This window comes from Phalangium opilio, unplaced genomic scaffold (genome assembly GCF_054372755.1).
Source record: "Phalangium opilio isolate 3A_F unplaced genomic scaffold, DU_Popi_V2 ptg000024l_1, whole genome shotgun sequence".
Lineage (NCBI taxonomy): Eukaryota > Metazoa > Arthropoda > Arachnida > Opiliones > Phalangiidae > Phalangium > Phalangium opilio.
In genome coordinates this window covers 122,154-144,576 of record NW_028324155.1, presented here as the reverse complement: position 1 = coordinate 144,576, position 22,423 = coordinate 122,154, and the positions used below count along the sequence as shown (strand labels likewise).

Sequence of the window (22,423 nt, the reverse complement as noted above, 5' to 3'; positions counted from 1 at the left end):
TCGCAGAATTTTCAGTAAAACAACATCTGAAACTGCGATATACGACGCGTTCCCATCCCACACTTATTTTAATTTTCCGAAGTGATGAAAACCAAAAAAAAAAAAAAAATTGATGGATTGGTTTCCAAAGAAGAGTAATTTTGAAATGCGTTTCGAATGGATGTAAAAGAACTAGAATTTTTATTCCATTTTTCAAAGAAGTGTGCCGACAATATTTTTCTTTTACAAGCCTCAGACGTTAACCAATAACAATTTTTAACATGAAAAAAAAAACCTATTGGGGAATCAAAAAGACACATGAATAAAACAAAATACATCAATGAATTCAGAAACATGTCGAAGCTAAAATTGGGGTTTTTTCTTCGTACTGATTCGATTTTTAGTTGCGTATGTACGCCTACAAATTTTGTTTCTCCTCTAATAAACGCTTTTTCTCATCCAATACCTTATTTTAGGTCCGTCGTGTTTCTTCATCTTTGTTTCCTTTTTCGGTGTATTTTGAAGAAACTGAATCTAATTTTCAGGACAGGTAAAATGATGAATTCAGGTGTTGGGTGAATTTGGAGATGAATATATTTTTGGATTTTCCAGGTTAGGGTGATCGAGTGCGATACTTATATTGTGTAACGGAACGGATCGGAGCACCCAATTATTGTATAACACATTTCATACTTTTTTTAATCTTTAATTTCGAAACATAAAATGGCAATTTTTCATACGAAGGATTTCAAAAAATCTTCCGAATCCTCGTTCTGATCGTTCCTGATAGAAAAAGAAAAACATTTTGTTAAGTAATGAAATTAAAAGGTGTTTTAAGTTATGATTTGTTTGGAAGCTATCTAAAAAGTTGTTGTCGCTTGTGGGTTTAAAAGATAAACAAGCTATGGTAAAGTTTTTCAACTTTATAGGGTTTCTACGGGTATTTTGGTCGCTTATAAACCTTTCCATTAATTCCATTGGCGAAGCAAATACAACAGAGACGGGGCCACCTCATTATCACATTTCTCTCGCGCCAAGAACCACAGCTAGAGGCAACGGAGGTCGGCTAGCCTCCCGCGTGTAGTGAACTCGGGCTATGCCTGGCGTTGCCTCTGATGAAATAAGATGGCGACCCCGCTCCTGTGATTTGGTTTCTCTTCAAGTCATAAATGGAATGGTCTAAATGTCACTAAATGTGTGCAGAGTTTAAAAGAATAATTTTTTGTTTATCTTTCAGCTTTTCTTATATATGATTAAGACTAAGACGTATCTGTTGGACTTGTCACTTGATGTAATAAGTGTAGTCTCTGTACATTCTGTACTATAAACTTATTTTCTTCAAATAAATGTATCGTAAATATTATAATAAAATGGAAAATTATAAGATAAAATTTTCAGCAAATTGAAAGTTTAAATATTTAATATTTACGAGAAAGCAAATACACCCATTTAGCCACAGGCTTCTAATTTTCTACCAATTATTTCTATCTCTAATTCAAATCAGAATTTAGAATTCCTTTTACTAAACAATTAGGTAGTATAGAGTTATTAGTGCATTATCCCACGCACGTAATTAACTAATTATGAATTTTGCAGTGAAGTCATTTCTAACGATAAACATACATAAATATGCCTTAGGCAAAATAATTCATGTAACATGGACGAAAAATGCAAAGTGAGAGACCACAAAATAGGTTACGACATCACGAAAAACGTGTAAAACGTTTAGAACCATCATCATTCTATCATTATTTAAAGATACTCTTGACTGCTACCTTATTCGGATCTTATAAACGGCATGATTCGTTCATTAGTTATGAGAACGCAAAATTGTAACTTACATTTTACTCACCATTGTAATCTCGGCCTGTTTTGAGGTCGAGGAATTCTTAGAACTTCAGCAATAGGTCTCCACAAATAGCCATTTTCGTTACTAAAACGGGAACAATTTCGATTAAAATGGGTTCAGTTTTAATAGAGCAATTAAATGCGAAAACCATTGAAAAATTTTTAATCATACATTAATCTTAATTTTAAGAACAAAAATTTACTAAAGTAATTTTTATGTTGGTAACACTTAGTTATTATGTTTGAGGTTAAATTCTATAACAAGAAATTAATAACATTTTTCAATGGTTTTGCGTTTCAATCTCCTTAAAAAATAACAAATAGGATTATTATTGGTTTTGTGGGAATTCAATAAAATATTTAATTTGAAAAGAGTCAAATTTGTGGCTTCAATTAACTGTTGACATAAAATGAAATTTAGAATAAATAATAATAATGAAAAGAGACTTCATGCGCTACAACATTCAAGAAAAAAATTGTATGGAAAATGTCGATCAATCACCAAACATCCGCAAACAAACCTAAATCCATAGAAAACGAAATTTAAACTAATATTTTACGTGAAAAGAAAAACGTCCCTCCCAAAAACATTTAAAAAATAAACTCCAACCGAATGGAAAATATCTACAAAGTGGATACCAACTCAATTTTCGGTAAAGAAAACCTTTTTTTCTTGTCTTTGTTCATAACGATTAAATATCGAGAAAAATACAACAAATCGCGTGAGTTTGGGAGGTTCCTAAACTTACACATCCATAGACAAAAATATCCTATAAAGACATTTCAACGTAAGATTTGAACTTTGAAATATAATTATATAAAACAACCTTACATTATTTATCGTGTTGAGTTCTGAAGGTATATTATTGCTCCGAGTTTAAACGGAGAAAACCTCCTTAAACTTAAATCGATGTTTACAGAAAATAACTTTAAATTCTTCGCTTAAAAAAGATGACGCGCCCGTCGAAAAGGACCCTATTCCCTGTACGACACTACCGTTTTTTCTCAACAAAATTTGATTTAGTTTCTTTAGCCAAGAGTTTCATCAAAAGAAAACTTCTCTAAACCTATCCTCCCACCTCAATTGGCAAACAAAGTTACGAAAAACGGAGGGAAATGGTTAAGATAAAAAAAATAAATGTCAATCCGGTGTTTTAAAGAGTTTAAAGTAAAAGAGGTTTTTCTTTTTCCTAGATTTATTTTTAGATTTTTACTGTTTTCTTTAAGTTAAGAAAGATGTTACACGACGTTTACCCCTAACTTGAATTTTTACAGCGCACCTTTGATATTTGTAAACTTAATGAAGATGGGCTTTATTCAAACAGTTCCTAACTAAATCACTTTATTTGTTTTCAATTTAAAAAGAAATTTCTCGGTGTTAATTCGAAATTAAGATTAAATCTTATATCCTGGACCTGTTTTTTTATATTTATTACTTTGGAGAAGTCCTTGGGGAAAAATAAAAACTGCGTTGCTTTTCAAATGAAATTAAATCAATTATACCCAAGTGCTTATAAATTTTTAATTCGGGAAAATTTACTAAGTACTTTGTTTCGTTTTCACATTTAAAATTAGATGCACTTCATTATTTTATTAAAAACAATTCTAATATACAAAGAGGGATCTAATGACCCAATTAGAAATATTGAAATTTCAATTTAATTAATTAATATATATCAACAATATACAGGGTGTTTTTTGATAAGTCTGGCATAAATTAAGGGTGTGGTTCTTTGGGCGATTTTGAGTCGAAAATGTAACTTCTATCTCCATTTTGTCGTCCGGGCCACTGTTTTCAAGTTCAGATTGTAAGAATTATTTTACGGATGACCCCTTAAATTTAATTAAGAAACTGATTTAGACAATGATTTCTAATTTAATTAAGGGGTCATCCCTAAAACACTCAAATCAGGACTCGACCAAAGGACAGCCCCCTTATCAGAAACACCCTGTATAAATAACGCCTAAGACCTTACAATATTCAACTTGAAACCGACCGATATATTTTGACGTTCAAAAGGTGGACGTATTTTAGACAATTAACATTAAAATCAACTTTAAAATAGTCTAAGCAAAGTCTAGTAGTGTTTAAACCGTTTCAAACTAAGCGTTTGTCTCAAGGATATAGACCTAATTTAATTGGATTTACAATACATTCTCCCAAGTTGTTGAATTTGAGATCCTTTAAATTTTTAGGCCTAGCCCCAAAATCCTATTTTGATGTGACGTATTGTCACGCGGTATCAGTAGGTCAGTTGCTTCGGAATCGAGCTAAATAAGGCGATATAGCTTAAAGACGACGTACCGTATTAAAAGGAGATGAAAATCCCGCTTCCCTTTAATATTTAAAGGTCGAAGCGTTTACAAACTAAACGTATAATCCTTAGGCGAAATTCGCCTGACAAACTAGGATTAGATCGGATTAGACAAAGTAATGCTAATTGAACCGATAATGATATGATAACGACAGAGGGAAGAGTTTGGTTCCGGATATACGACAAGAAAGAGGGGTAAGTTAGGAACTTTCATCAATCCCCCCTCCCTCTATAATCAATAAATAAACTATAGAGTAAAATCCGCCCCAAGGAAAATTAGACCTTGATGGAATGACACATCTTAAAGACCTAAGATACAACCTCTCAGCTATAACACAACATTTGTTTGGTTTTTAGTCATAATTCTTATAATATGTAACATACAAATTTAATATGTTTTAAATAAAAATTCCCTTAAATTACGTTTTCTCTACTCCTAGTCTTAATTCTTATAGGGTATTTACTGAACAGTGTATCGCTTGATAAAATTATTCAAATAAAGTAATTTTGATGGCAAGACATACGTGTTTCGTTTTTAATCTTCCATTACCGTATTTAACATAAAAATTTAACCCTAAACCCCAAAAAACTTTTATTTTAAAGTTTGTTACCAAATGAAGCCCCAAAAATTAATACAAATCCGGCTTAAATAAAACCATTAAAATACCTTTAAATAAAAGCTTACATTCTATGTTTAGCATCCCATTGAAAATTTTATATTTGACCCATTGACAATTTTAAACTTAAAATTAGTTTATTATTCTGTTGAAAGGGGAAATAGAAAAGCTGTTAAACGTTAATCGGTAGGAAAATTAACCAACTTTCATCCCTACAGGGCTGTATTTTATAAATTAGAAAAATTCTAGTCGTCGATCGAGCGCGGTTTAAATTGGCCGATACGAAAGGCTAATTCGGGAATTAATGATTTTCAATGTGGCAACTTACAAGTGGGTATTTCGGGGGGGAAAGTAGGCTAAGGGTGGCTTGTTCGAACTACCGAAACACTCATTTAAGTATAATAAAGCTCCATCGATTGAATTAAGATTCCGTTAGGGTTGCCGCGCCTCCGTTCTCTAACATTTATTATTAGTCGAACTAAAATTGACAATTTGAATCGAACACGTTCTGAGTACCTAAGCGAGGGTAGAATTTCAATCGGTCCTAGTCGTAAGCCAATATTTCCCCCAGGAGAAGCCAAACAAGTTAAACAGGTGAAACACCTGTACGCTTTTCGGCAGCCCAAAAGACAAACTATAAGCTATGAAATAATAAAATTCCGCGTTATTCTCCTACGCCATATTTAGTAAGTAGGTGTTTCATGTTTCATCAGATTAGACTATCAGGACGGGGGATGAAGGGAAACAAAGCCACGCTCGCTCCTACCTAGGATACCGATCTAAGCTGGCAATTTTTAATCGTGCCGTAGCTGGAATACTAAACACTATCTATGCCTAGCTCTCTAGAGGAAGACGCGACTCCAAAATAACTATACGTGTAATTTTCACTGCAGCAACTATTGACATTCGTTTTCTATTTTTGTTGCCTTATAAAGAAGCCATTAAAACTCAAATAACGTCATAGCATATATTAAATTCATCGTTTTAAAAGCTACATATGTATATATATGGATTTTAGAAAATGTTTCGAAATTCACATAAATTCTCTGAAGCAAGGACGGTTTCGTTAACAGTTTTAAACATATAAACATTTTTATATTCTTTCATTTTTATTTTTTTCAATTAACAATTTGACTAATAACATACTTAGTAGAAAGATTTACTCTAACGAGGAAGGCTTGAACTGACCTCTATCCTCCAATTAATCCACTCTGTTACATGAATATTTAACGATGTTTTTCGGTATTTAACAGTTTTGATTCAACGGAATAAACTGGCTTTGAAGTACATTTGTAAAGGGGAATTTTAAAGTATTTTCAAGCTCTCCCACTGTCGGGAACTCGTCGGCTAAAACCCATTACATATCAAAAATAATTAAAACCAAAATAATAACTATACCTTCAACACTTTCACACTGTCGACCAAATCCAATAAAAACATGGGACTCAAAATTGAAAACTAATCCCATGCACAAAAGAAACTGTAAATCACAGTAGTTATCAAAACCCCATTTGATAATTTTAGTAATAACTGAGAGATTGTCATATTTTCCGTTCCCTTCACACATACCACTTTAATTATACATCTCCTGCTTTGTTGGTATATACTATTCCAAATAAAGGCATCCTAGACCCTATGGGTTAACTGTTTATTTACCAAATTCCCTTTTCAATAAACGCCACTGAAGTGTGCGATTCCGCCTGCACGATCGAGGTTAAGGGTTGACCGAGGAGGCATCCTTCGTCAGAATTTGAGCGTCAGGTCAGCCACTACCCCTCGCTTTCCTTTCATAGGGCCAATTCGATCAACTAGCCCCCGAGAAAACAAAACATCAAAATACTTCTCGACGCAACGTTTCTCTTTTCCATTTGAGCTTGCTCCCTAACCAGTAAAAGAGCTGAATAGAGTTGAAGGCGCATCTCTATGACAGAAAGTGTTCCTACAATAATCACCTTTATTCGGCTTCAATACTTGATCATAAATGTAAAAACTCGCGACTTGTCCATTCCTAGATATTCAATACGGCGAAACTAAACAGTGACCATTTCTAAACATAAGAGATTTCAAGCATTCTCCAATATCTCTCTCCATTCAACTTTAATCCATGAACGGACAATATGAAAGAAAAAGTTTTTGAAGCCCATGACTGTACCGTTACGTTTCACTGTGGTTATTTTGGGATCTGAATGACTAGTCTTAACTTTATATCTAGCGGATATTTGTCTTTTATTTTAGTTTTTTTTATTTATTAGTATAAGGGTTTTATACCTAAAAGCCTGCCCCAAGTCTGTTATCTTTGCCCACAATGTTTACTGAGTAAAAAGGAAACGTTTATACGCTATATTTGCTCGACATTTTTGCGGTTGGTACGATATTAAAGGATTAAATCACTATGACATTTCAACAACATTACTATTCGATTCAGATCTTCTCTTAAAAGATTTCTACTTCATATTTTATTACGGACTTTGGTTTAATAAACATCTGAACGCTGAAACATTAAATTTACTAAATTGTAGCCGGCAATTTGTCTATATTACCTGACTGACTGATAATTAATGCCCAGATTAAACCACTTTATCTAGAAGGTTAAAAATTTGCAGGGACATTAGTTATAAGTAATATTTTTCAAATCCGTCGCCATCTTGAAAAATGGCGGCCAGATATGTAGAAAAAGCCTACTTTATGGAATAACTTCCGCGCATTTCAACCGATTTCACTAATACTTAGCATACTGGTTCCCTATATTTTATAGACGCGCTTTATGCCTTTTAAGGTTGAATTTGCCGCCATCTTTTATAATGATGGCCTGAAACTTGCTAGTAATCTAAAAAATGATAAATTTTTGCCATGAAAACGTTTAAGTTATAAATTTTTCGATGGAGTGTATAGAAATGGAACGTTTCTCCACTAGTAGTTTTCCAGGGAGCCGTATCTATTGTACGATAAGACGGACTGACCTTACTGACGTAATACAATTCTTAATCATGGTAGTGTCACGTTACTTTAATTTCTAAGAAAGAATGAAAGAAAGAAAGACTAGTCGCGCGCTACAAACTTCAAGAGACCCTCTCTCTATATGATAAAGAAATTTTCTACGACTTTATCTGTGCCATTTAAAGATGAATTTCAGAAATTCAATTTAACCAGTATTGAAGTTTATATACAGTTCACGAACCCTTAAAAGTATCTTTTCATCAAAGAGACTTCGAAATAAATCCCATGCAGGTAAAATGATTAAATAATTAATCTAAATATAACACTTCGAACGTGTGAATTTTCCAAATTAGAATTAGATAAATAACGTACGAAACAGCAGCCTTTTAAGTATTTCCTAAGGATACTATAAATAGTGAGCAAGGTGAAATTAAATTAGTTTCAACTCTTTCATGTTAAAGATGAAAAGATCCTCTCTATATACGTGGGTACACATAAGCTCCTTGATAATCATATCAGATTTCACAACACATTTACTATATATAACCTAATCATTCGAATCGGCTCGAGAACTTAAAAGTTGGATTTTAATTTTAAGGGGTTTGTACCTTTGAATTTAACCCAAGCCAATTGAAAATAAAATTCACTCACTTAATTGTTATCCCGATGTTTATAAAAATAGGTTCAACAAACTATATAGTGACTGTAAAACTGTCACCGGACGTAACTTAAAGTTTCATCCTTAAACTTAATTTATATTTTATTTAACACTATTCCATATAATGTTTTCAGTAATGGGACTTCAACACCTCCATCTAAAATCAAAACTTTCTCATTAAAACTTATTTTAAACCCCATTTTATAAATTTTTTTTATACTACTTGTTCTGTAACATACTTTCTGATGTTACAGACCAAATTTACGGAAGATAACTTATAAACTTTGGGTATTCTAAATTTCTATTTTAAGACATTTTTGTATATATATATAAAAACACTTAAAACCCAATAGGTTTATAATACCAAGGGTGAAAACAACAATGAAATAAGGAAGCTTCTTATGTTTATAGGTAAGAGGCTCATTATATTATCACTCTGTATTCCGCTCGTCACTCTCACGCACAAAAAAAAGAAAAAAATAAACGGAAGGAGAAAATTACAGGCGAAGAAGCGAGGAGCAATTGAGCTAAAGGTGAAAGAAAAAGATCGAGAGGGTACCTTGACTAATTAACCTATTTGTCAGGTCGCGCGTCGCTTCAAAGTAAAATAAGATAGAAAGATCATTGTATACACCCGACCTCTCTTATTCCTTCAAGCGCGTGCTTGTTCAATATTCGCTTAGATTGGATGAATACCACGCCAAAAGGGTTGACACTATCAAAAGCCAGAAACTTGAAGTGTAAATTATGTAAGAATTGCAATTATCTAACTAGAACATCTGAGAACACGTAAACCTTTTTATTTTTGTCATTTTCCCCTTACTTGGCTAAAACCAATGAAAACCGAATTTCAAGGTGAACTTGTTAAGTTAACCATGGACCAACTCTACTAGTCCAAAATTCTCTATCCTCAACATGACGTCATCACTGAAATAACTACCGAATTATTTAATCTATAGTTTAATATTTAATATGTTAGTTTATGGCAGCTAATTAGTAAATAAACTCAAAACGTTACACAATCCTTTGCCAAGCATAATTTTAGGGTGGTCGGTAATGTTTTACTTCAAGTTCTTGGCTTCGACTTTATTACCCTTTTTCTACTCATACCTAAATATGGCAACATTCACGGGCAATTCGCGAACAAACTTTTGAGACCTAAGAATATGGAGACACTTAAAGGGTTTTTCAGATCTAAAGGGTTTATCTAGTATAAACCCACGCATGATTTCGGTAATAATATCAAAGCAGGTAAAGCTACGGTGAGAGATCAGAAGGCTTAGTAAGAAAATTGTCTTTATACCCTCGTTTTCTCTCGAATAAACTAAGCAATTGAGAAAAGTATCCCCACTTAAGTCGGATGGGGACTTAAGCCACCTGTTTTTGATTAGAAATTACAAGTGCATGGGACGCCGGGACACGCGTGACTTAATACGATCTTGAGTTTGTTTATATCCAACGAGAGTTAGGCTTAATGATGGCATTAATATTGAAGGTAAACAATTTTGTTATTAGGTTTGTTTTATCGCAATTAAACTTACCAAACTTCAATGGGAATCATTTATAAGTTTAAATCACGTATACAAGGGAATATTTGAAAAGATGACAGACAAACCCCAGCGTGGAGCTATACTTAATCTAATTTTATAACCGGCACCAAATGGAACCTGAGCTTAATCGAATTTAAATTCGTCTTTCGGTAGTAAATCGAATTAAGAATTATCCCTAATTTTAAAATCAAGGTTTCACCGAAAGAGTCTTGAGAGAAAATTCATTGGAAACCACGGGAATTACTAACATTATATCCTAAATGTATTAAAAGTATATATAGTCAAATGGGAATGTAATTTAATGAAAGCCTGGTCAAAAATGAAATGCTTAAAGTTCAAATCTCCATAGATTCGTTCGTTTTATGGTTGCATTTAATGGAATTGAGCTTTTAATGCTTCACTGAGTAATAATTACGAATTTCTCTCTGTTCGTTAGCTAATAATCTAAATGACATTTTTGTTTAGACCAAAAATTTGTCTTTACTGTTAAGTTAGAATATAAATAACATTATAAAATGTTATCTACGTCACTCTAAAAATTTCTTTATACATTGATTAAGAAAGATTGAACTAAATTAAAAAAGCATTCGCAGGTTCATTCATGCAAGACGCAATATAACACAAAAGGAAATAAAGGTGGCGTGGTAACAAAGTATGTATGTTTGTAGGCCTAATTTGCCTAGCGAGAAAATAAATAGAAAAAAAAATAACATCAAAATTTACCTTTCTTCGGTCGTTTTTTCGTTTATGTTTTGTCTCGGATGTTCGAAATTTCGGATCAAATCAACGGGTGAACTTCGGCTGTCATCGAGATCTTCTTGTCCGGGGGTGACCATGGGCGCTCCTCTTTTGTAAGAGAACAGAGTGTAGCCGCATTTACACCCTCCAACATTGCCCGTGAAGCTGGTCTTCATGCAAAAATTCTTGCAGTCGACTCTTTTGGTCGCTTCCGCCGACGAACCGGACAGAAGGGCCAAAGCGACCGCCAAAAGAGTGGCGTATGAGACGATAGAAGGGATACTGTCCATCGCGCCTCTAAAATAACTCATCTTCATGCTTAGTTTAAAACTAACTCGACGCTTAAGTTACCGAGGAACTTTAGATACTACTAACCTATTAAACTTAAACGTTTGGATAAGAAAATTTGTGGCTTAACGTTTCGCTGATGTTTGGAAAAAAAGGGACCGAGGATATAACCTTTTGACTTGTACGGTATTTTCTAGAGTCAGTGGAACAGAAACTCGACCGTCCGTTTTAAAACTATATAGCCCTGGTGCTCTCCTCCCACACCCTCCTTACTCGAACCGAACGTAAGCGGTAAAGGGAAGTTGACGTCGCCTTAGATTATCGACCAATCAACAGACTAAAATTCCGTGACGTCGACGAGGCTCCCTTTTCAAAGAGGCTGGAAAACACTGAAATGGGTGGTGGTTTTGCGATGATTTTCGCCGAGTGGAGAGGACCACGGGCCTTATAGGAAAAAGAGAGAAGGTAAACGTTTCCCAAAACAACTGTACAATGCCAGGGAATGACAATCAACGCGTGGATGGAGAGAGAGCAATTGGGGGAATGAAAGGGAGATAATATTCACAATCTGACAGAATGACCGTAAGGTAATCGCGTGGCGAGAGAAAAAACGGAAGAAATTTTGTATAAAGATAAATAACCAATTAAAGGCGCTTTGCCACTTAATTTATCAAAATAGCCTATTTCTTAAGATGAATGTTTTATACATTCATGTGTGTATCCATTCCAAATTAAGGATTTAGGCCATATTAACTAAATTATTTGGATACTCAATTAATTTACCTATTCACATTATACATTTTTAATCTCATTAGAAAGGAAATAAGACATTTCGTGGAATTGAAGTTTTAAAATTCCCTTTTATCTTCCGTAATGCACTTTGAGTAACTACTTGAATACCTTAAAATACGTTTTTTCAACTGAACCTCATAAAACTTTTATTGCAACCATTCAAGCATGAGTACTTCACAAAGACTGCTAAATTTGTTTCTCATTCCTCTTGAGGTTTAACAATGCGACTAACCTTTTACTAGTTTTGAATAACAACTAAGGCCCACCTACATACTTAATTATTTGATTAACATATACTCATATATTTATAAACTAAAATATTAAGTTCTTCAATTAGAGTCCTCGCTCGAGTTGTTAGTTCAGTGCTAATCTTTAAAATAAATACAGGTTCAATATCAAAATACCGGTTTTAAGTCAAAGGTCACTTCTATTCGAAAAGGTTCAAAGTATACTTTGGGAAGAGTAAAGTTTATACCAAGGATAGCAAGATTGAAACGGTACGATTCTAAGGTTGAGCTCTACTAAAGTGTACATCTGAACCTTTCGAAAAAATTATTTCGTTGTAAAAAATGTTTCAACGGATTTAATGCCTAAAACTGGTAAGCCTCGAAGGAAATGAAACAAAAAAATTCAAAAAAACTTCAAAGTGATTTCCTTGAAATCATTATGAGTAGCTAGAAAAGTGGTACTTCGGAGTGGTCCTACAAAGAGACTCAAATAAATAAGGATTTTCTACTGCCCATAAGGTCTTCAAAAGGTACAAAACGATTGTACTTTGAATTTCCTTGCTTTACTCACAGAATTATTTATATGTTTATAAATAGAGATTCAAAGTTAGTTACGGAAAAGTTGGTAGGCCTAACACAACTCGGTAGAAAGTTACTAAATTCTGTTTTCAAAACCACACTCAATTTTGAAGTGCGTTATAAAATTGGTATTCAAATTAACCTCATTTTATGATTATAGGATGTGAAGAATTATTTCTGACATTGGATGAAACAATTCCAATGAGGAAATTATTTAAATACAAAGAAACTCCTATATATTTTAGTCCAAGAAAAATTAGCTGACGTTATAGGGCTATAAGAAAATCACTTGGAAGCTTTATTTTTAGTTTGTCACGCGGTGCAAGTTATATCAGGGAATTAATTATATATTCGAAGTGCCGATTTCCGTTTCCGGCAATTGACTATTAGCGAGCGAGTTGAGGAAGTATAGGTGGAACATTTTCCTAAAGACAAACCGGAGCCTTATTCCCAAAAGCCTCTTAATCCCTTTAAATTCTCTCTTTCTCTTTCGCCTATAGGTTACTTATTTACACGATGATAAGCCTTTGAGCTGTTTTCAGTTAATGGGGTACCATATGTTTTTCTGGGAAATCGCCGATTAGATTAAATAAATTCGATGGCCTACTCCATACGTGGCGTACTTTCAAAACTTCACCGCAATACAAACAGGCACGTGAATACCTATTTTATTACGACAGTATACCTATTCATTGAATTAGTAAAAGGGGAGGATCATTTTACTAGAAAATGTTTCGTTATTCGCTGTAGAGTTTGCTAACACGTGGGAAGTTTGTGGCTCTTTATAAAAAATGAGGCAAATCCATGCACGATTATCAAGTGCTTAGTCAAGTCAACTTATAAGGTATAATATTATAATCAATTATTATGTCTACTAAATCAATAGGCCTAAATTCCTTCTGAGGTTTCGATAAATTAGAGAGCCTTAATGAGCTAAGACATTCTTGCTTAGATATTTGAGAATTCGCCAATAATTCAATAATTAATCAAAGCACTAGTAAATTATCTAGGAAGTTGAGGATAAAAATTTTATCATACCTGTTTCCTGGAATCCATTCGTTTTCCAAACTGGAGGACGTTTTCTCTCGTGAATTATAAAAATAAATTTGAGTGATTCAGTACTCGAGTAAACATCGTGTTGTTTTACTAGCGCTGTTTTATCTACACAAAATAAAAAAATCTCTTGATTAAAAATATGTTTAAGGTTTTTAATTAAACGTAATCAAAATAGGTTTATCAAAATATGTTATTAATATCGCTACATAAGATTAAAAATCAAGTATTTACATTGGGTTAAAGTAAACAAATTCTAAACGGTGTTACTAAAAGGGTTTAGGTAGTGAAGTACTGTAGGTTCTATGGGCCATTTCGAGAAGAAAATACTGGCACGGACAGCAAAATGTCATAGAAACATTTGCGACTCGAAATCGCAAATGAACACCTGTTTTAATTTCATGTAGAAATTTCAGAAATACCCTGAAATAAAAGCGCATTTAAAGAGCTGTAAAAGTAAGTCAGACGCAAACGCTGCTCTTATTAACCTTCAACGTACTCGGACAGTATTCCACTTCGAATGACCTTAACAAACTTTACTTAAAATTAAGTAGATAGTTAAAAATTAAGAACTTTTTTTAACATCACTTTAAAATACTTCAAGTCATATAAATTAAATCTACATTAATTTCCAGAGTCAATTAAAAATCTCATTTCAGCATACGGAACAGCTTTTATAAGTTCTTACTCGGAACCCACTCTAGAAACGAGCCTCGTCATCCATGTTAATTTTATTAATACTTAATGAGAGAGTCACAACTTTATTAGATGGCACTTAAAACCCAAATATAGCTAGTTTTATTGAGATTAGCTTATGTTGTGTTTAAAAAATTCTTCCGGTTGTTTATGTTTAAAGCTAAAGCAAGTGATGCGGCTAAAACCAGTTAAAAAAGAAAAGAGCTGTATACGGACTGAGTCAAATATCGTCATTAACAGCGGGAGATGAAGAAGAGGAGAGAGAGAGAACAGGGTAACTCTCGGATTAATAAAGCGAAGTGCCTTTTCGAGCGCTCTCTTTGGAGACAATAGAATAGTAGGTAGGCTCTTGGAAATATATTCCTCATCCTCCCGCTTTTTAAAGGCAACCGGAGAATTCTTAATTCCCAGCAGTCCTTCCTTAATGAAAGTCATCCGCAATTTTTGGGTATTTTTTTTTATCCCTACAAGGCTACGCAACCTCTCATAATGGTAAAGAGAGAATTTTTTATTGCCCCCCTTTATAATCTACATGAGATCACGCGCTAACCAGTTGCCACCTGGAATTCCCCCGCAGGATTACTGGTCTGTGATAAAAGCGTCGTATTTCGATTGAGGAGTGACCGTGTGACAATCCAGAGAAATACCCATACCACCAAGACAACGATGATGATGCAGTCCAAATAACACGTGACGTTTAGCTCTAATTGAAAAGGATACATCGGTGTTTCGTAATTCGGGGTTATACTTCTATGATTTCTTTGTTTCAATTTAAATTCTATGGCGTAGTTTTAACAAGTTAAGCCTACAATAACTAGGTTGCAATCAGTGAATAAACGAATTAGCAAAATTATAGCATTCTCTCCATCCAAACATAAGTTTACAATATTTCGTCCATAAGTATGACACTTCCTATACTTCGTAATGCTAGAAACTTACTGAGAGCTAGTTTTGACTTCACTCGGTTAATTTTGCAATGCATCTTCCTATTTAGTCTGCATTAACCCTTTGACAGCGCCTCGCCAGGCGTCGCTTTACGAGAATCTATGATCTACGTCACTTCATGATAAGCTCTCAGTAACCAGTGACAAACTTATGGAACATATATTAAGAACTAATGATCCAAATCATAGACTTGATTCGGAACGTCAGAAATTATCCAAACGATAGCGCTTTCCATTATAATTCAAATTGGCACTAGTCAGATATGCAAAATGTCTTACAGCTATACTAGAATTGATCCTATGACGTAATATTATTCCACCAAAATTAAGCGCTTTCGTACTATTAGGGAGCTGTAGCTATAAAAGTATCCAGGGCCTTTCATTTATTGTTCGATTCTACAATGTAATGAATAAGAAACATGTAGGATAAATATTAATTTTGAAGATAGATGGGAAACCACCCAATAGTCGCCATTGCTCTCCTCGAGTAGCTAAACCAGTCTGGCCACTTTAATTGCCAGGGAAAATATAACTAAACTAAAAACTCTTCATTATACACAAACTAATTAAAATTTAAGTCCTTAATTAAAGGTTTGCAATTTCCAGTATAGGTTAAATTTCAACAAGTTCACCTGACCTAAAACTCGGACAGTGTAGCAGCCCCCTTTGACAGCTCGTAACTTTATTAAACTTTCCGAAACTATTTTCTTTTGTTTCTTGAAATTCGAAGCCATAAAAGAGCTTGTTTAAGAACTAAGGGTGATGATGGCGTTATACGAATCATCGATTAGTTTCAACTCCGAACACGACATCTATCTCTAAAATTATACTAATTAAAATTTCAAATTTCAAGTAATTATTTTTTTCACTTTTAAAATATATTTAAATCACCGTATTTAGCATTAAGCGAAAACAAAATTAGTTGCTAATAGTAATATAAAACGATCGATATATCGACTTTCAAATATTTAGAATGAATTTTGTAACAAATCAATATTTTCGAAATTGAAAAATACCCTCTTAATAATTATTATAAATTTCTAATTAACCTTACATAATTATTATTGATTAACTAACAAAATCTTGCGCAATTTGGTACTGAAAATTATATCCGTAAGAGGCTCTGGAGTTACAGTTAGAAGATGAGCGATTGACTTTCTCAAATATACTATAAAAATTCGAGACGCTATCTATATATAGGAAATTCAATTATAACTTTCTCAGACTTTTCTAATTTATAAACTTTATAGTCCTTTGAAAAATATTATTTCCGAAATAAGAGTCAATATTTCTTCAACTTACAAATACTTATATTATTTTTTTATAAATATATATATAAAATTCTATTAAATCGAAAATTGATTTAGAAATTTTTATATAAAATGTTTGCGATGTACCAGGGTTATATCCACGTTTTCATAGGGGAATAAAATTCAAACTGCATGCATATCAGAAGAAAAATTACGATAAGGAAGATGCAGTTGTGTTAAACTACATTAATAGACTGCATCATTACTAAATTAAATTATATTTGGTTTGTTTTGTTTTCTGAGGTACGAAGTTGCCATTTATAAATATTTAGTGTTTGTTAAATATATTAAACGCCTAGAAAGCATAACAAAGGCTAATCTCAAATGCAGAGTGTTTAGATCAACACCTTCTACAGTTTAGAGATGTTAGAAACACACCGGCAGCGAAGTTTGAGAATCAAAAATTTCTCGAGCCATTTTAAAACATTATTCAGTCTAGTTTCTTCAGCTTATAAATTTATATCAACCACTGTTAAATATTTAACTTTAAAATTTATATATATATATTTTAAATATTTGATAGAGAACGGAGCGAGAAAAGCCATAATTTAGAATCTAAGGGCTCAAGAGCCTGTAAGTTTGCTTCTCCCTGAACATAGTTGTGCGGCGGGTGAAATATTTCTACAGGCGCTCGTAGAAAAAGCATTAGCCCTTTTGCCCCTGAATATGGTCTTTGACTAAAGGCAATAATTCAATTTTAAAAACGAACTTATTATATAAAAATTATAAAATAATGTCGCAAACAATCTCTTTCATAAGATATTCTTTTCAAATTACAAGATAATAAAATCTTGGAATTACTACATTTGAATATCTCTTGAAATAACAGTGTAAAATTAATTTAATTTACAATATTTGTAATGAGCAGCGATTAATATTAAGAATTCATCGTGTTTGTCAAAAGAAAAGTGTTCTTTAACTGATTCCAACCGAAACGGCGCTCATTGCAGTACCGAATAAATTTTAAAACTTGCGTTAAAACAATTACGATAACCATGAAACTTTGCTAGAATTCAAAAAGTCGGTTGAGTTATTCATGAAAGGAAACTAGTCTTTCTCTATCGAATAATGAAGTTACAATCCAGTAAACAACTTTCAAATTTAATGAAGATTCAAACCTTGAAGATTCGGCAGAGAAAATCAGTTAACAGTATTTTTAAATATATAAATTACAATTTTTATGAAAGTTCGTACTCGCAAGTAACAAATTTTAAAGTCAATTATTCCGAAAAGACGACGGCCCCCGACAAAATTAGCGACAATTTGAATGTCTGGGGGTGCTATTCTCCCGTTAGTAGAAGAATGAGAAAATTTGCATTCAAATTGAGAAATTTCAAAGAAAAAAAAAAGAAAATTAGCATTTTCCGCGTACTTAAAAATTCCTTCTGTTTTATCTTAATTTAAATATAAACCTTAGCAAATTGGCTTCTGAATTGAAGAAACTGTATTCAAAATCGAACAACGGGATAAAGAAGTTTTATTTCTATTTTTTATTTTTCAACAAAGAAAAATATAAAATACTTTTTTATACCTCAACAAAGAAAAATATAAAATACTTTTTTATACCTCAACAAAGAAAAATATAAAATTCTTTTTTATACTGTTGAGTTGAGTTTGGACGATCCATAAGTTTATAAAATATATTCCATAAGTCTGACAGTGGTTATTGAGAGAGAGGTAATACTAGAGTGACGTAGGTATAAAATTATAGATTCGAATGAAGCGACGCCAAGTTTAAAATCGACTAAATAGAGAGGGTGTGTAGGCAATTCTCGTCTCGTTATTAATATAAGGATTTTCAAACTTATACAATTATAATCTTATGGCACGTACATCGGAATATGACTTGTATATCTAATTATTTAGATTTTTAGTCGGAACGTTTTTTTTATTACCGAAAGCTAATTTATTCATAGACGAGGCTCTAAGCAAATTCAGAAAAAATCCAATATTTTTGGAGAAAAACAATAAATGTAGAGGTAAGAAAAATATTTTAAACGTTGATGTATACTAAAAATTCTCAAATATTTAAATAAATCTTAAAAATTATTCATAATGGCAAGAGAAATTTAAAAAAAAATTCAAATTTACACGTAAATGTATTAAAGGGTAGATGAATGAATTCTTTGAAGTGATTATTTTTTATTTATATAGGGTGTGTTTAAAGAATGATCTGTGACGTCAGTAATTCAAGTTTAGTACAAGTTTGATTTGACGTCATAAAAGGCTATTTCAAAAAAAAAAAAAATAATGTACCCACATAATTCTACCATTATATAGTGTACACACACTATATGATCGATATACTAAGTATATTATTATAAGGCTAAAGTAGCCATAGAAACAATATAGTAGTAGTACGGTAGCATTTTGGATTCCATTACCAAATCAGCGTGATAGCCAAAAAGGGTCGGATTGAGGGTATAGTTAAGAGGAGGGAATATTCGAGTAGGGTTTCTTCCTCCTTTAAGGCTATACCATCAGAGTGTTTTCCTTTAGGATTAAAACAGATGAGAGAATGGAAGATGTGGGACGTGGATTAAAACAAGCCGCCGGCGAATAAAATCCATCCTTTTTAAGCCTCTCAAGTGAGGGTCAAGAGGTTATCAGAGAACGAGAGAGAGAGAGAAAGATATATAGAGACAGACACTAAACAAACAAGTTCACTTCCACACCCGTTCACTTCCTTCATTCCATCCACATCCCCGGAGCGAGTGACATTATTCAGAGCTAAAGATAAATTTCCTATCCTTTTTACAAATGATTATTTCATTTTTAAGCCAAAGCCTTTTGGCCATCAAATACTTCTTTATTTCTACACCTAATATCCTGGATTTTGAATGGGGGTAAAGGAAGGTTCCGTATCTAAGGTGATTACGTTGCAATTGAAAATAAATCATATTTATTCCCATTAACAAGTCTTTGGTTTGCTTTTGAAATCATAAGTGACAACTACAAATAAGTATGCAACGTAAATGCAAACATTTAACATGTTTAATGACTGTTTAGCAAGAAGTGATCTATTTCAATTAAGAGAAAATTAATTAAGAAGAAACCTAAGATGTACATGTACTTATAAAAATTATATTACTTATATATATGTGTTGTCGGGGCCAAGAGGTCAGATTAAAATAATTTATTAATTAACTCGGGCCCTAATTAAACACGTAATAAATTTCAAAGACCAAATATTTCAAGGGAACTTCAAATTTTTTGCTGGTGCTATTAATTTTGGTATTCCCAATTTGGAGTCGAAAATGTCTTATGACATTTTGCCGTCTTAGGCACTCTTTCCGAGTTATTATTTGAGTGTTTTAGGGATGACCCCTTAATTAAATTAGCCTTGTCTTCCAGTTTCTTAATTAAATTGAAAGGGCCATCCGTAAAATACTCTAATCATAACTTGAAAACAGTGACCAGAATGTCATCGAACATTTTCGACTCAAAATCGCCCTAAAAACACAGACCTAAATTTATGCCAGACTTATCAAAAACACCCTGTATATAAATTAATAATCTCCGTTTTCTTTCTTGCACTAGATATTTTTAATTCAACAGATATGACATCCGAAAAGAGTTCATAAACAACAAATAACGTATTCATACGAGATAACTCGTATAAAAAACAATATTATTAAGTCAGAACAAAATAGCTTAACTTTGGAGAGAATTTCTTTATATTTGTCGCGCTTGAGAAGCTGAATCAATATAACTAAAACCTCTATGTAAGCAACGCAATACTTTCGTATTGTTTTATGTCAGTGTCAGAGAAGATATTAAAGATGGAAGGACAGACTCGAAGATAGTGGGCGGATTGTCATTGTATCTGAACAAAATCGTTTATAAAAGGTCCTCAATACAGTGGGGACCGTGAATCGAGCATATTAAATTAGTAAATTGCATTCTTACGTTATAAGCTACAAGGAGATAACTATAGGAGGCATACAGAAACAATCCAGCAAACGTAATAAATTGGAAAAAGACAAATAAGTAACCGAGCAATATCAAATTTCTTAATAAATAATTAAAAATACTCGAAATGGTCCGGAATCGAATTTCACTTTGGCAAGGACAAAAATCCATAAAAACAACTTTCAATTTCATATTGAGTAAAACCAAGTAAAACAATATCTATCTTAACGTAATGATAAATCTTTTAAGAATGAAAGTACCATTTTTCAAGCGAGTTTTAAATTGAGTACATCCCTAGAAAATTATTTATCATATTCAATCCTTTCTAACAAAAAATTCGCCAACTTCCGGAGGAGATAAATTAAACTTAAATTTCATTTAGTTTTTGTTCACTGCGAACAAAACCTGAGCAAACATTTGACTTTGAACATTTTAATATCTCAACCCGAAAGTGAATCGACGGTGTAACACAATCAAACAAAGACCTTTCTGTCACTGTATGTACCTAAAAATGCCTTCAGTTTGTAATACCAATCTATGTTCTCCGAGTTTTGGGTATTGAACTACAAATAAATATACAAACAGCAGGATTGTATCTCAAGGTGAATAGTGAAACAACGCAGTGTTCCGTCACTACGAATTTCTCCATTCTGGAGGTATTAAAATCACTTTATCCCTGGCTCAACCGTTTGATCTTGAAGCTTTTACCCTAAAACAAAATCCAACTTTTTTTCTGTTTTCAGGAAGGAAATGGCCCCCTCTCGGTTGGTAGGCCTTTGAAGGGGCATTTGGAACCGGGGGTGGAGAAAAGTAGCCCTTAAAAAAGGAGTTTTTGAAGGTATCGAGCTGATGATAGCGCTACCGTCAGCATTATTTGGTTTGGTCATGGAAATGCCTTTTGAATTCCTATCGAAAATTCCGGCTTCTGGCTTCCGAAAGCGATTTCTGAAGAGAAATGGGACGGGGGGGGGGTAAGGTAAACGCCCACCCTTCTTTCTTATACTCATTTTAGTCGCTTTACCTCACATCTTTTTAGTTCGAGAAAGCGGTAAGACATTTTAAAGAAGTACTCTCTTACCTTTAGAATAGAACATAGTCAATAATGCCAGTGAAATAAGAGAATATTGAAAATTGATGTAATCTCATAGAAAAATATACAAGGCAAGGTGTTCCTCAAAGGTCTGTGAAGAATTATGAGAGGGAGGTGTTCTTTGAACTATTTCGAGTTGAAAATGTTCAAGATATTTTTCCCTGATTGACACCGTATTCAAGTTTTAATTGGAGTGTTTTACGGATGACCCCTTAAACTTAATTAAGAAACTGAAAGACAATGAGTTTTAAGGATGATCCCTTAAGCCCAAAGAACAAACACCCACCCCTAACTTCTTCCAGATCTTTAGAGTTAAGTTCAATTTAATTTAATTCAATTCAGATTATGTAAACTAAATTCAGAGAAACTGAGCTGAAAGTTTTATTTCGAAATAGGCGTAGCTATCGGAGTTTTTAAGTTGGCAACCAAAGTAATTTCAGGTTTTAGTAAAATGAAACTCATTAGCTATGAAAGGGTTCGAACAAGATATTAAAGCATTTGATGAAATTAATCTGCTTACATAAAAAAGTATATAATATTTACGGAAACAACGCTACCACAAATTTCTGAGAAATTCGTCGTAAAATTAATGAGGTTTTATAAAATTATATGGAATTTGGGATATTTTTGAAAACACTATCTATATATCTTGATTATATTCCCACAATCAAGTATAAAGGAGGGAAAAATGAAGAAAGGGAGCTTAAAACAGGCCGCTAAAAGAGTTCTTATTAAGAAGTTCTAATTGAGTTCAAAGGAGGTTTTAAAGGATATATTTCCTCCAAAGTTGTCCTTATTTCTATCCAATGAACTTTGACGAGAGCCCTCAAAGAATCCCAGTTAAACAGAAATCTGTCGCTAATAGAGTGGCAAGGCTTTTCCATTTTTCT

General features: G+C 33.0%; 1 protein-coding gene across 3 annotated transcripts; it reads right to left on the bottom strand.

Moving 5' to 3' along the window:
* Positions 1–58: 58 nt before the first annotated feature.
* Positions 59–12,211, bottom strand: LOC149691949 (uncharacterized). Of its 3 annotated transcripts, XM_089867574.1 has the most exons (4): positions 12,198–12,211; positions 10,628–11,309; positions 1,832–1,912; positions 59–762 (listed from the first exon to the last, which is right to left on the bottom strand). In XM_089867574.1, the coding sequence occupies exons 2-4, from the start codon at positions 10,957–10,959 to the stop codon at positions 714–716; spliced, it is 462 nt and encodes a 153-aa protein (XP_089723700.1). In that variant the 5' UTR covers positions 10,960–11,309; positions 12,198–12,211; the 3' UTR covers positions 59–713. The 3 variants fall into 3 exon arrangements, with proteins under 3 accessions (XP_089723700.1, XP_089723701.1, XP_089723699.1); XM_089867575.1 differs by lacking the exon at positions 12,198–12,211 and having other exon boundaries at positions 1,821–1,912; positions 10,628–11,584; XM_089867573.1 differs by lacking the exon at positions 12,198–12,211 and having other exon boundaries at positions 10,628–11,584.
* Positions 12,212–22,423: the final 10,212 nt, after the last annotated feature.